This window comes from Zingiber officinale, chromosome 7B, assembly GCF_018446385.1.
Source record: "Zingiber officinale cultivar Zhangliang chromosome 7B, Zo_v1.1, whole genome shotgun sequence".
In the NCBI taxonomy this organism is placed as follows: Eukaryota; Viridiplantae; Streptophyta; class Magnoliopsida; order Zingiberales; family Zingiberaceae; genus Zingiber; species Zingiber officinale.
In genome coordinates, this window is record NC_055999.1 from 101,044,122 (window position 1) to 101,059,364 (window position 15,243).

General features: G+C 37.7%; 2 protein-coding genes across 2 annotated transcripts; both read right to left on the reverse strand.

Moving 5' to 3' along the window:
• Positions 1 to 6,315: 6,315 nt before the first annotated feature.
• On the reverse strand, positions 6,316 to 10,922 carry LOC122006532 (26S proteasome regulatory subunit 7A-like). The gene is made up of 10 exons (XM_042562077.1): positions 10,741 to 10,922; positions 9,989 to 10,070; positions 9,102 to 9,193; positions 8,947 to 9,024; positions 8,799 to 8,860; positions 8,532 to 8,676; positions 8,091 to 8,309; positions 7,790 to 7,971; positions 7,289 to 7,464; positions 6,316 to 6,825 (listed from the first exon to the last, which is right to left on the reverse strand). Exons 1-10 carry the CDS (start codon positions 10,822 to 10,824, stop codon positions 6,668 to 6,670), a joined length of 1,278 nt encoding a protein of 425 aa, XP_042418011.1. The 5' UTR covers positions 10,825 to 10,922; the 3' UTR covers positions 6,316 to 6,667.
• A 968-nt stretch (positions 10,923 to 11,890) lies between these two features.
• Positions 11,891 to 14,986, reverse strand: LOC122006534 (DNA-directed RNA polymerase I subunit rpa49-like). Its single transcript, XM_042562078.1, has 4 exons — positions 14,543 to 14,986; positions 14,160 to 14,312; positions 13,564 to 13,881; positions 11,891 to 12,572 (listed from the first exon to the last, which is right to left on the reverse strand). Exons 1-4 carry the CDS (start codon positions 14,900 to 14,902, stop codon positions 12,165 to 12,167), a joined length of 1,239 nt encoding a protein of 412 aa, XP_042418012.1. The 5' UTR covers positions 14,903 to 14,986; the 3' UTR covers positions 11,891 to 12,164.
• Positions 14,987 to 15,243: the final 257 nt, after the last annotated feature.

The following is a 15,243-nucleotide window of genomic DNA, read 5'->3' on the forward strand; positions in this document are numbered from 1 at the left end:
GCGATTCTCACGCCTTGGAGAGCGATGCCGATCGGGAGTCTGTTGTTTTCGCCTGTCAATTTGAGTCCGATCGGCTTCATGAGTTCTTTGTCGCCTATCGGATGAGGGAGATCGTCGACCACCATTCCGGGGAACGGGTTGAGCAATCAAGGGAAGACTTCGACAATCTCTTGTGTTGTGTGTATCCGTCCGGTGGAAGGAGCAGAACATCGGGGTCTATTTCTTCTTTGGCTTGGGCCGGGTGGCAGCTACCTCTTGCACTTGGGACCTGGCATGGGGGGAGCAGATTGCTTCGGCTCTTGGTCCTCTGGGTGGGTGAGCAGCATGCTGCTTCCGCTCGGCAAGAGGAGCCCGCTTGGTTGGAGTTTCTTTTTTTCGGACTTCTTGGGCTTCCTCCACGTTGATGTATTCGTTGGCCCGGTGTAGCATGTGGTCGTAGTCTCGGAGCGGCTTCCGAACGAGCGAGCGGAAGAAATCCCCATCCACTAGGCCTTGTGTGAAGACATTCATCATGGTCTCCGAGGTGACCGTTGGAATATCCATGGCCACTCGGTTGAACCGCTGGATATAAGCTCTGAGCGGCTCTCTTGGCTCTTGCTTGATGGCGAACAAGCTGACACTCGTCTTCTGATAACGCCGACTGCTTGCAAAATGATGGAGGAAGGCCGTTCGGAAATCCTTGAAGTTTGTGATGGACCCATCCGGCAGCCTCCGAAACCATCGTTGAGCCGATCCAGAGAGGGTGGTTAGAAAAACTCGACACTTCACCTCATCCGTATATTGGTGAAGGGTAGAAGTGTTGTCGAATTTACCCAGATGATCATCTGGATCGGTAGTCCCATTGTATTCGCCGATCGTCGGGGGCACGTAGTGCTTTGGCAAAGGATCCTTCAAGATGGCTTCTGAGAACTGGCGATTAATTCGCTCGGGCGATGTATCCGCTCGGGGGGCTTTCCATTTTCTGTCGTCTCGTCTTGGCCTTTCATCCGAAGAAGATCCCCGATCCCGATTAGTTGCTACGGCTTCAGGAGTGCGGAATAGAGCCCGAGGGAATGCAACGGTGGCCTGAGGTGCTTCCGCTCGACCTCCTGATGCTGATGTTGCTTGCTGCTCTGCCCGCTCGGCTGGTGCTTTCTGTTTCTATTCGACGAGCTTAGCGGCCCTCAACTCGATCAGAGCGTCGAGTTCCTCCGTGGAAAGCGTCACCGTGTGTTGTCGTCCAGCCTCGTCCATTGTTTCCGTTCGGATGCAGGAGCGTTCCCACAGACGGCGTCAAATTGATCCTGTCCGAATCGCTGAACCAACGGACGCTGGGCACGTGGCGCTCTCCTGGCAGCTGACGTAGATCCTCGGCCGGTCGGACGGCCCTCCGGCGGACCTGCACAGAAGTCGGGCTGGAAGGGGTTCCCAGCGACGACCCTCCGACGCTCAAGTCAGGCAAGCAAGCAGTGAAAAAGTGGCTCTCCTAATATTAGAACGCGTACCTCCGACGAAGGATGAGGGCCTTTATATAGTGCAGCGGAGAAGCGAGTGTACACATACCGAGGTGTACACGTGTCCACGGCCCATACCCCAGTAAGGACTTGTCAGTGAGCTTACCTGACCCATACTGCTACAGTCCAAGCATGTCCTCGATGGGACAGCGGAACCCCCTGTCATAAGATTTGAAATATGGTCTACACGTGGAACATACCCGCTGTCAGAAAAAGGTGTCACTTGTCCTTTTGCCTTTACTCCCCGGAGAGAGTCCGGACGGCCAGCTTCCGTGACATCCGGCCGGACGTATGCGGTGGTTTACTTAGGGAGGTTCTCAATCACGTGCTTTGTGGAGACTATTAGCAGTATGCTACCTGATCGTTTTGGCCGAGCGTGCAATCCGATCGGCTCTGCGATCTCGTCCGCTGAGCGCCGGAACCCTGACTTTCGACGAGACGCCTTTAACCATCAACTAGACACCGGCCGGCCGCCTGGCCGATCGAACCTTCCCCTCGCCGCCCGGCCACCTGCCACTTTGACTTACACGTGGCGTTGATCCCACCGGACAGGGGGCCCCTGTTCTTACAACCGGATCAACTACCCTTTGTAATTTGATAATTTCTAAAACTTATCTATGGTAAAAAGCTAACAAAAAATTATATTTTTTATTATCAAAATTAGAATATTTGTAAATGATAAAAGGAAGACAGGAAATTGAAAATTTTATGACTATAAATACAAGTTAAATTTAATGTTTATTAAAGAAGTAAAATGATAGAGGTCATTGTTTTAAAATAATAAAATTCTCCATTTTAATCAATCACAATACAAATGAATGCATTTGAACTTAATCGATTATAGTAGTATTAATCGGATCAACATAACTAGCGAGAGAAGCATAAAGAGTAAGAGTTGGAAAAGAGGAAAAGGGGAACTTGAATAAAATTATATTTTTATTTTATATTAATGGATAAATAATTTTTAATTCATGTTCTTATGAGAAAGTCACTACCAGCCTTTGATTTTTGAAGAGCCTAGTGCAAAAAAAATAAAAATATTCCATTTATATTCTTATTAAAAATAATAAAATTGATATTATAAAAATAATTTCATTAACTGAACACATAAACAAAATTTATATTTAAGGATTTTAAAATTTAGATAGATAGAAATAAGTAAAAAGTTTCACTACTCCACGTGTATTTTTTTTATTGGACACTTTTATAAAAAAAATTATAATGTTTTAAAATTTATATTTAAAGCTTTTTAATTTAATTTATTTTTGAAGACAAATATTTGCTTTAAAAATATATAAAAATTATTAAAAAATAGGCCACAACTTTTTAATTAATTTATTTTTTTAATGAATTACCATTTACTTAAAAATCATTTAAAAATTGCAAAAAAAAAAATGTGGGCTTGTCGGAGGTGGGGGGCCTTGTGCACCGACCCCACCTTGACCACCCTTAGGGTTGGTTTTGGAGAAAGCATCACCAATAAAGGAGAAACGTAATAAGAAAAAGTTAGGATTGAGGGATATTAAAGAGAAATAGAATAGTCTTATAAATTAATATACATAATTAAAAATATTAAAAAGAGAGCCCCTTATGACTTTATCCATTGAAATCATAACGTGATCTTTGTGAAATCTGAAACTTTGACTAGAGAATGAGATCATGTAAATCTTTTATCTTATAGATTTAATTTTTTCCATTCACTTAAAATAAATAAATATAATAATATATTTAATATATTAAAAATAATGGCTCTTTATTGGGCTCTAGGCATAGACCTTAATGGCTTATGCCTAAGGCCCTGCAAATCTATATAATTTATTCTAAATCATAGGCTCAAATTTATAGAATTAGAATTTCAAATTTCAAATTTCAAATGTACTAAATCATGAATTCATGATAAAATTTAAAAAAAAAACATAAAAATTTAGATTTATATAGGTACAAATAAAAACATGTAATTAGAAAGATTAATTCAAATAAATAAATATAATAATATATTTAATATATTAAAAATAATGGCTCTTTATTGGGTTCTAGGCATAGATCTTAATGGCTTATGCCTAAGGCCCTGCAAATCTATATAATTTGCTCTAAATCATAGGCACAAATTTATAGAATTAAAATTTCAAATTTCAAATGTGCTAAATCATGAATTCATGATAAAATTAAAAAAAAAAAACATAAAAATTTATATTTATATAGGTACGAATAAAAACATGTAACTAGAAAGATTAATTCAGCACCAAAATTTAGATTTGTATAAGGTTTCTTATCAACTAAGTGCTACATTTTTTTATTTTTTTCCATTTATAAGTTTAAATTCTTTCTCTAGAAATTCTGAAACTCTTTTGTTTCTGATTCAGGTGTCTTCCATGGTCCCATTTGCCTAACTCATGCCAGGTTTTTAAGGGCGAGGGGACCTCATCATGCATTCATGAAGAATGAAAAATTAGGTCAAAGAAGTGCAAATTGTGAACTGCAGGTCCTGCAGAAATTAGTTTGGATGTTTATGTCAGATTTCAGGTTTAAACAAAAAAAATGGAAAGTTGAAAAAATAAGTGATGCTTCTACATATTGGAAGGAAATATTCATCAAGTCTTTTACTTACTGATATTTACCATGCAAAGTATCTAATTTTGAAGAGAGAAAAGATAAAGTTTACTGACATATACCTTCAAGCATTTCTACTGAGGCTTTATGGAAAGCTAAACGCACACAATCGATTCATCAACTCTTGAGATTGTTGAGTTTGATGTGTTCTATCGTCACTAGTGCCTTGGAAATTTCTGATGTCTCCTTGAGGTTGAGTTTGCAGTGTGGATTAAATGCTGTAAGAATCTGACAAAACCTCAGTGATTTCATTGAATAACTGCCTACTCTCAACAATTTCCTTTTACCCTGAGAAGCTGTCAGACCTTTTTCGATTTGATTTCCTTTCACTGTGAAAAATCTCAGTCCTTTTTCTGAATGACTTAGAAAGCAACTTTAAATGAGGCATGGAAGTAGGTCGGACTACAATGTGAAGCAGAAGAGAAGTAATTGAAGAACGTGAGCCCACATGAGAATAGGATGCTTAGCCTTGCACCATGGAAATGGGGAAGAGAAGAAGCTAAGGAGTATGGTCATCTACTTTGGGAGGCCTTTCCTAACCTTCTAAAGGGTGGTCTTCAACCAATGTCAAGGTATGTTTTGGTTTACTCTTGTTATAAGTAAATTGTGATAAAGAATAGTTGCATTTTTTTTTTTCCTTTCAGTTTTATTTCCCCTTGCTTTTGGAAAGTTTTTTAAAAAATAAATTTGGATGTTCTTGTTGTGTGTGATATTCTCCATTAGTCCATTGTTCCATGCTAAGATTTCTCGAGTCATTCTAGTTTATGCACTATTTCTATTATTCTTTTAGGCATTTGATATATATATTTGTTGATTTAGGTAGTAGGAATTGCTGTCTAACAAAAGGTATCAGAGCTCAGTTTTGCAAGTTCAGTTAATTACTATCTATGGATTGTTAAGTTGTGCAAATTGTATTTTTACTGACTATAGCATTTGAAAGATTTAGTAGAAATTATGATTTGGAAGGTGTGAAGATAGATTCTTATGATAGATGATCTGGAGGTGAATAAACATAAGCATGAAATCCATGACAAGAACACAAAAGTAAAAAAAAAAAATTAAAAAAAAAAATAAAGAGTGAAAAAAAAAAATGCCATGTTCCTCTCCTCATTCTTCTCCTTGACATCAGGCACATCCACCTGTCACCATCACACACTTTGAAGCTGCCAAAGATTTGGGCAAATTTTTCCATATCTTCCACCAATATTCCATTGACTAAACAGCTCAATTTAATGCTGTCTCGCATTCAAAGTTAACCACAATTATATACAGTGATGTTGTTAATTAGTAAGTGCTGAATTTTGCTTTCTCTGTTTTCATTCTTCTTAGTGTCAATCCTTTTTGTACATTATTTTTGATAAAAAAAAAAGATTATTCTTTGCTTCGCCGTTGAGATAATCTCTTTGTACTCACTATTTATTACCTGTTCCTGTCGATGGCCTGAAACCATGCAAATGGTGCATCAGTGACACAACTTGAGAGTGCAAAAATGAGAAGCGCAAGGGAAAAGAAGACATGGATAAGAGCTCTCTCCTTGCTGTTTAAGTTTAGAGAGAAGAAGAGTGGAGCAGAGGAAGCAGCCGCATTGAAGTCCAAGTCATCGAGGCTTGCAGGGGCAGAGCAGAAGCCACGGTCAGGTCCGTTGTTTGTAAATAGCAGAAGATTCGGTCAGCTTCATGAAAAAATGGGCATCTCTTCTTCAGGGCCTCTGTCTTTCTGCTTCACCCCTACAAGGGCAGAGGAGACTGAAGTGCCCTACAGCTGCCTGGGGCACCAAAACCATGCCCTAGCAGTTCAAGCTTTTGGACCAATTTATCTGGTAACGTAAGGTAGGAACTGACCTTGTCAAATTTATACAGGAACAAGAGACTGTTAATTAAGATTGAGCAATTCAATGCTTCGGTTTTTTTTTTTTTCTTATATACAATTTTCTGAGTACTACAGTTTGCACCATATAGAGCGAGAGTTTTTACCCTACATACTCATGGACGATCCATTGAGATCCAAGCACCCAAAAGCCATTGCAGACGCCCTGATTCAACTGAGATCCAGACGCCCGGATCTCAATTGGTCACACATGAATGTGCAAAGCATATTGTGAGGCTAGCAGTTCTGAAATCTATCATGCACACGCACCGTGAGTGGCCCTCACAAGGCAAATGATCGGAGCGTCCAAAAGTAAAGTCAAAAATTTGCCATTCAGAATAACCAATGATGAGGAACACAGCCTAAAATTTCATTAGGAAACAATACCCAAAGCTCAAAAATCACTAGAGCTTGCAATGCTTATTCAAATTGAATCCTGTTTTACTAAGAAAATACTGAAACTGAAATTTGAACAAGAACAGAGTTCCACGACGAATGCTGTGTTCTTGTGAAATAGGAATCTGCGTGATTGCAAAATATTTGCCCAACTACAATCCCCATTGAAGGCGCATTCTTTTTTAAAGCTCAAACTTAAATTAAACTGCGTATAAGTTACTAGACAAGGTCCACCATAGCATGTAAGGGGCAATGTGTGTATTGCAGTGGATAAAAGGTAAATGCTCGGCGCGGGGACATATTTAGTTGTAGACCATGTACTTGGGTGTGGCGCTGAACTTTTGGTAGCCTTTGATGACTTTATTCACTGCATCAAGGAAATCTTTCTCCGTAACATTCTTCCTTCTTGCTCTAATAGCGTACATCCCAGCTTCAGTGCACACACTTCTGATATCAGCCCCTATAAAAGAAGCAAATGGCAATAACAAAGATCCTGAGCGTGAAAATTGGCAGGAAATTTGTAGTTCCTATTTAATGCAAATAAATCATATAATGATGAGATTGTATTTATCGTGAATCTGCCCAACTACGAATATGGGTTGGTTGTTCGAACTTGTAAATTCTAAAAGATCTTGTAGGAATTCCTTTCAGAGTCTGTTGCATAGTTGTATGGTTTGCCTCCATAAAGAATTCAATCTTGTTAGAAAATGCAGAAATGAAGAGTCTTCTCTCTCTCTCTCTCTCTCTCTCTCTCTCTCTCTTCCTACTCAAATTGAGAACCAAACTAAAAGAAAATTGCAAATAATGAAATAATGTTGCAGCTTATTGGTTTCTCAACTTTTAGCACAATCAGGCTTAATAATGGACTTCGCTAAATGGTACCAGTTATCAGCCAACTTGTAATAGGGGCAAGCATTTCTCACCAGTGGAATTTGGGCAGAGACGGGCAAGAAGCTCAAACCGGATATCCCTCTCACAGTTCATTGTCCTGGTGTGAATCTTGAATATTTGCGTTCGACCCTCCAAATCTGGCAGGCCAAACTCAACCTTACGGTCCAACCTTCCAGGACGTAACAGTGCAGGGTCTAAAGTGTCAGGCCTGCATTATTTAGAAATAGACAGACACAGATGAGAGAATTGAAGAGTACACTATTTAACGTTTGCAGTCATTTCAGGAAAATTACTCTGCTAGTGACTACACAAAAGTATCTCTTCACTGCTAAAATAAACCAAGAGTTATTCTTTAAGAACTCAACTCTCTATTCAGTTGTCTTACAACCGCATTGTGGCTAAAACATCAAAAGTTTATGCATCTAGAATAATTGATGTAGATGCTGATATGACTTTGACATAATTTGCATGCACGGAATGACATTGTAACATTGTGGGACTAATGGACAGCCAAATATGAGTTAGAAACATACCTGTTGGTGGCCATTAGGACTTTAATGTTTCCTCTAGAATCAAAACCATCAAGCTGATTGACAATTTCAAGCATGGTACGCTGAACTTCATTGTCACCACCAACCCCATCATCAAACCGAGCACCACCAATTGCATCAACTTCATCAAAGAAGACAATGCAAGCCTTCTTTGAGCGTGCCATCTATACCAAAAGAGAGCATCAATAGAACAGACTAGAGGTGGCCAACAAATAAAACACAACTAACAGGGGCAATTGGATTCTCAAGAATGCTGAATTTATTACTCTGGAAGCTTGACAACCTGAAAGAGTTCACGAACCATCCGAGCTCCTTCTCCAACGTACTTCTGCACAAGTTCACTTCCAATTACACGAATAAAGCAAGCATCTGTTCTGTTGGCTACAGCTCTAGCTAGTAGTGTTTTTCCAGTTCCTGGGGGGCCGTAACAGAGAACACCTTTCGGAGGATCAATACCTAATTTGACAAATTTCTCTGGATGAAGCATAGGAAGCTCTACAACCTGAAGAGAATGGGATAAAATAATGCAAATATAGTTTTAATAAATTGATAATAAACATTAAGTCAAACAAAATTTTAAATTCTTAAAAGTTTAAAAAAAACATAAACCACAAATAAAATCTTAAATTTGATATCTGACTCCTTAAAAAGGTATGAATCAAACACAAAAAAACTAATAGTATGATGGAAACGAAGCAATAAAAAGGTAGAAAAATATACACACTTCTCGCATCCTCTCAATTTGCTCCTTGCATCCACCTACATCATTGTAGGTAACATCAGGTTTCTCTTCAACAGTCATCATTGTAACACTCGGATCAATCTTAGGCGGCAAAGGAATTTGAATTTGATATTTGCTCCTATCAACCCTGCATTTAGAAATAAAAGAAACATAACATAATGGCATGTACTCTGCCAGCTCTTCATCATAATACAAAAATCAACTACTATAGAGCTTTAAAAATATATATATCAAAAATAGTCTTCTCACCCTACACGCATCCCTTCTTCGATATCAGTGGGAGACACTTTATCTCCCAGTCCAACCACAAACTACATAAGAGAAAGATATTTCATTATGCAATCTGAAACTGTCAATCATAGTCTGAATACTGTAAACACGTCAGAAAGAAATATACCTTAGCTATTTGCTTAACATTAATCATATATTTAGCATCTTCTGTGTTTGGGCTGATAATCTTTGTACACCTTGCAACCTTCAAAAGAAGTAAAGCGTCACTATAAACTAGCCAGAGAAAATTAACACAACATAAATCCATAAGAATATGATTACTTGAAGAGGTTGCTCCTCTTGCATCATTTGCTTGTCAGAGACTAAATCCCATTGACTTGGTGCAGCTAGACCAGTATCAGATTCCTTGATTCCTATTGTGGAAAAAAAATAATCAATAGACACTCAGGCAAGCACAATAGTGACTAACATGATGTTATTCCATATGATAATTTACAATTTAGTTTGACTTGATTAAATGCAAAATAATAGGTACTAGAATATACAGTAAAATTGCAGATAAAACAGTAATTGAGTGAGAAGAAAGTTAACAGCAAAAGTGATCACTTTTGTAGTGAAATGATATTTGACCATCAAGAAGAGCTTTGTCTCATTGTTTGACTGAAAATCTCAAGCTTACAAGCATGCTTAGCTAATAAAAGCTGAAGAGATATCAAAACCAGCAATCCACCATTCTAAAATTTAGTTAGAATATATATATCTGAATTCATTGGTTTTTGTTGACGATTGACTAATTTACAAAAACAGATCAGGTTATTTTGTGGCAATAAAATAAATCAGCAGCATGCTTACCTAAAATGCTTTGCTCTATTTTGGTATTCACATGTCGATTCTCTTTAGTCTGGACTTGATATGCACCACATTACTGTTCAGCTTCATGTTGGCATGACCTTTATGATATAACACTCTTCATCCAACTTCACTTAAAAAACTCAACACTGAGATACACTAGACTTTCTAAACTATCGCCTAAAAGATTCACTTGATAATTTGGAACTAACTATTTTAAGATTTCCTTAAAGTTCTCCTTCTAACTTAACACCACGTACTTACTACTTACTAAGCTCACTGTCAATACTACATGCTACCGAGAAATGCAGCATTCTTCTAATCTATAATTAAATAGAAAATTTTCCATTCACGCATACCACATAAATCGTTAACCTTCTTGGCCAGTTCCTTGATTTCCTTCTCCACTTTTTTGATGTTTGTAGAGTAAGGTCCCAGACCCTGTCATCAAACATTATCAAATAGAATAAGAAGTGGATTATGACTTTTAAGCCAGTAACTAGTCCAAACTAAGGATCCAAACAAGCCAAAACAATCAGCATAACGGATCCAGCAGCTATACATAGAGGACAACCTAATGCAAAGGAAACATTAGAACTAAGCAAACAAAAAACCTGATGCAGATAATACTCCGTCCTTAAACAAAAAAAAAAAAAAAAAAGACAAATCTATACTTGCAGGCTTAAAAATGTAGAAACCAGAATATGTAATCTATAGATGCAGATGTCGTGACAAAAGAGTAATATTAATACGCAAATAGCAATTGAACCATACCAGACGCTAAAATAACAAATTTAATTGATCAGGAAACAACACGAACCCAAAAAAAAAAAAAAAAAAACTTTTCAATAAAAATAAGTCACACCAAAAACGAAAATTTTCGATCTTGCGCTCCAAAAAAGAAACAATGGAATAAAAGAAGGTGATCCACGATTATACAAAAGATAAACCGAAGAGGAGATCTTAAATCACACCACTGCAAAATGTTCGAGAACTCCTTCATGCAATAAACTCAACTTCGGACTCAATTAGGTGTAAGAAGAGACGAAAGAAGGCGCAAGCGAAAATCAGTTGAGAGGTCAATTATATGTACAAGAAGAGGGTTTCTCACATAGGTCTTGAGGAGGGCAATGTCGTCTTCGTCGAGGGGACGAGGGTTCTTCTCGTTGATCTCGTCCTCGGGCTCGGGAGCCATGCTGATCTCTCTCTACCCTGCTCGTCGACGAATTAGCTCCGCCGCTTTGGGTTGGAATCGGACGGCGGCAGCGTTTGAACTAGATCCTAGAGGGTGGCTATATCGAGTCGAGGGGAATAAGGCAGATTCGGTTCAGGATGAACAAGACGGTTGGATGGTAAATGGACGGTTCCGGCCTGCGCTTTACTTTGCTTGCGAAACAAGTCGCAGCAAGAGGTACACCGCCATTATTATTCATCCATTTAATTTTGTCTGTTTTTTCGTCAATTGATGTACATATAATTATTGGATAAATAAAAAATTCAGATTCGGTTCGTAATTCATGGTCCCTCCCCGCAATTGATATATAGAATCGTGATTAAAATTCGGTTAAAATTAATTATAATTTTTCTTGAATTCATCTTTCGATCTAAATTATAATCTATATTATTTAAATTATAATTTGAATCAATCAGACAATCATGTGATAAAAGATGATTCGTACGCCCCAACATCCCACTAACCCGTCTCTAGGCCAATACGGAAGAGGTAAATCACGGGTGACTACTAGTTATTAATACAAATGGTTAAGACATGAGGTAGATTATGTTCAATCACGTCGAATTTCAACCTCAAAATCTCATGTGATAACACCCTGTGTCTTAATCATCGCACCGCCCCGAAGAGATAATCAGACCCCCGACCCCCCAAATAGATGGAAAGGTGAACTTAAAGAAGATTGTAATTAATTTTAACAAGAAGCTGACTAAGATCCAACATGTAAATTTCGAAAGAATCAGGAATTAGAAAAAAAAAAAAATCTGAACTCCTATAAATAACTCGTATCAAGGAAATTTAGTAAATTCATTTAATATCTTTATTTGAACCTTTAACTCAAGTTTATATCATAATCACGCGTCTAAACCCCATTCTATTAATACCGAAAATGACCGACCAAACGCATAAAAATTTCCTGTCAATCATTGAAATAAATCAAAAAGTGCAAATAAATCGACAACCGCTCCATTACCTTAAAAGTCCATACCACCGCTCTATAGGAGAATTTGATTTTTCAAGCAAAACAAAATGGCAAATTGACCACATTCTAAAATACTTAAATATTCCAACCACATTAAAACAACAAATCAGCACAGATTTAAATTAACAGCAGAAAATAACAAACAATTGCAATCCTTCCCGGGCAAACTCCAATTGTGTTTACGAGACATGCATCAAGATCTGCATGTTGCAAACCTGCGATATCTTAAGAAGACTGCTTGCCACTCGTCATTTTTTGTTCTTGGAGCTAAATAGCATTAAGCATAGTGGCAATGCAAGCACAGGCACTAGCCTTAAGATGTTTACTTGTTTCTCCTAGATGTTTTGATGATTTCTGGTAACCGAAGAGGAGCAGTCAGATTCCAAATCGTGGGTTTATTGAAGACATGCTTGCCTTTGCATCCCAATTGGACAAAGTATGGTTTCAGAGACATTGTAGTCATCTTCAAGTCTTTTGCGATATCAGTGGGATCGGTTTGAAAAGAATCCACGAAAAGTGTGAGCACTAAGATGTACCCAATCATGAGTTCTTTCTTCTCCGCCGTCAACTTGATTGAGTTTGGATCTAAAAATGTCCTAGTGAAGTTCTGATATGATGCTCGTGGAATCTTTAAATGCTCAAAATGTTCATGCTTTTGCCGATCCCAAAAATGGCAAAGATGAGAGATGTATGAAAGTATGCAAGCTAGCTCACCCTTTTCTTTCTGATCCTGTGAAGAAAGAAAAAATAATTGGTTAATTTTTACTGAAGGACAACAAATTACTTATATAAATATTGAATTAGTGTGATTGCAAGGCACAAAAGATAAAGACCTTAATCGATGTTGCTATATCTAAGTTATAAGATTCAAATTCTTTGGTTCTCCAAGTACCAAAAATAAAAGAATTTGGAAAATTATATTATGAAGAAAAATGATATACAAAGGGAAAAAATCTCAGGAAAAATCTCAAGGATAGATACATAAAGTGATGGGACCTACAAAAGTAAAAATGATGGGCCATGAATTTATATATATATATATCCTTGAGCTTTTCCTTGAGATTTTTTCCCTCTGTAAATCATTACTCATTATGAAATCCCAACTTTGATAGACTCATCCATGGTTTACAGAAGAACAAAAAGGTGCTCCCCCAAGTATCCAACTGATAGGTTACTTTGAGTTTTTCTTGATTAACTTTGGTATAAGACTCCAACTAGTAGACTTTTCTCAGATTATAGTGTCATCGAGGAAAGAAGAATGTGATTTTTCTTGCTAGTGTCTATTGAAACTAGCCCATAAGTGTAGGACTGCCTACATAATTATACTGACTAGGTTTTAAGAAAAAAGAGAAGTATGCCTTGTGATCACATCATAAGAATGCCAGTCGTTGCCATACAAGATATAGGCTAGCATGAGATTCCAATAGGAAAAGAAAGAGCATTAGTTCCAAAGTTGTAACCAGAAGTTCTACATCCAATTATCAACAATCACATTCGATCAGCATGAGCCAATGTGACTGCTTTTCATTTACAACTTTGCAAGAATTGGTTAGAAGGCACTAGCATTCAGGCAATGCATGTAATTATGTGAATCTAAATTTATGCCATAATGCAACAAAATAAGAGCAAGAGATAAAAAAAACACTAAGCCATTATGACAGAAGAAAAATTATAAAAGCACAAGCATAAAGTAATAAAGTCAATGTGCTAGATTAATGTACCTTAATTTCCCTTAGCTTATGCCTACGGTTGTAGACAAAAGTTGGATAACTTTTAGAAGAAATGTCAGTTCCAGACTCTAACGCCTCCAAAATGTCAAAGAGGTCATCTCTTTCAATTATGGGAATAATCTCATCCAGATGATAAGCTTTATCTGGTGTATCTGCAGAAAGATCATGAGGTGGAATGTTACGAGGAATGGATTCCACAGCATCCTCAAGAACATCATTCCCTTCATCAGTTTCATGATTAATACTGTTGATGTGTTCATCAGTTGAAGCATCATTCCGTTGGCTAAAAAAAGATTTCCATCTTTTATCCTGCAAATGGTCGCCATATAAATCACATGTCAACTAGACAGCATACATTGCACACAAGTGATCCATTATGCAGAAAGGAATATGGGACAGTGGTAGACAGCTGCATATGATTTCTACAGAGTCACGAGATGATTATCAAAGAAACCTCTAGCGGACGACTTTGGACTTCAGATAACTAGAACTGAGACACTAGAGAACTATTTAGGGTTCCTATTCAATAGTGTAGGTATTAAGTACCAAGTCAAAAAAACAAAAAAACAAAAAAAAAAAAAACATACCGAGTCCCTGTCCTTCTTTGTCCCGTACATTAATGTAAGTTCTCTAACTTTCCTTTCTACTTTGTTTGTACCAACACTCTCTTCTGCTAAACCTTCTGAAACTTCTGTCTCAAGTAAAGAATTTCCCTTCAGTCGTGGTTCCAATCTTAAGATCTGCATTCATCAAGGTAAGGCTCAACAACTCGATAAGAAGAATAATGTATAACACAAACATCTTGCTAAAAATCAAAGGGAATAATTTATATCAGTCTATTTCAAGTACCCACGAAAAGAAAAAACTTGAGTTAGTTGCTTATCGGTGAAAGAAACCCCCTAAATAGTAGAGCGCAGATGTAAAAACAAAAGCTAGAAGCATAAAAGAGCGATCTTTTTCCGGATGTCACCTTGTTGGAAGCGATAGGCACAATCTTAAGAGTCTGCGATTCCTTGTCGAGCACACCTACTGCATAATTACATATCTGAGGAACCGCAGCCTCTCCAGCGTAGCTCCTACCGACAAAATCAACGCTAGAATCACTAGGGCTAACAACGAGCTCAAGGCGGTTGGGCCTCCTCTTGTTCCTGAAGACCTTTATGTTGGGATCGCCGTTGGCGTGGCCATGGGGGTCGAAGCCAGACGGGAAGTAGCCGACGATGGGAGCGACGTGGTCGGCGGTCTCTGAAACACCCTCCATCGCAACATTCACTCGCTTCCACTTCCTCTTCTTGCTTCCACTTCCGGCGACGGAGGTGGCTCCCGCCATGGCCTGTCGATCGCGTCGAGACTTGGTTTCTTTCTTCCAGCGTTCGCTCCCTAGGGTTTTACGATTACGGAGTGCTTTCGTGGAATTTATCATGATCGCCCTTTCACGTCGGCCCATGAAACTGGCCTATTTATAAATTAAACCCAGTAAGATGAAATACTCGATTTATTTAAGATATTTAAATAATTAAATCTTCATATAAAATTTATAACGAATCATAATTTACTTACATTTGTATGATCTTCTAAATTTTGATATTTAAAAAAGAAATCATCATTTATCAAAATACAATAATATATATTTTTTTATATCTTTACAAATATATATATTATCTATAATAA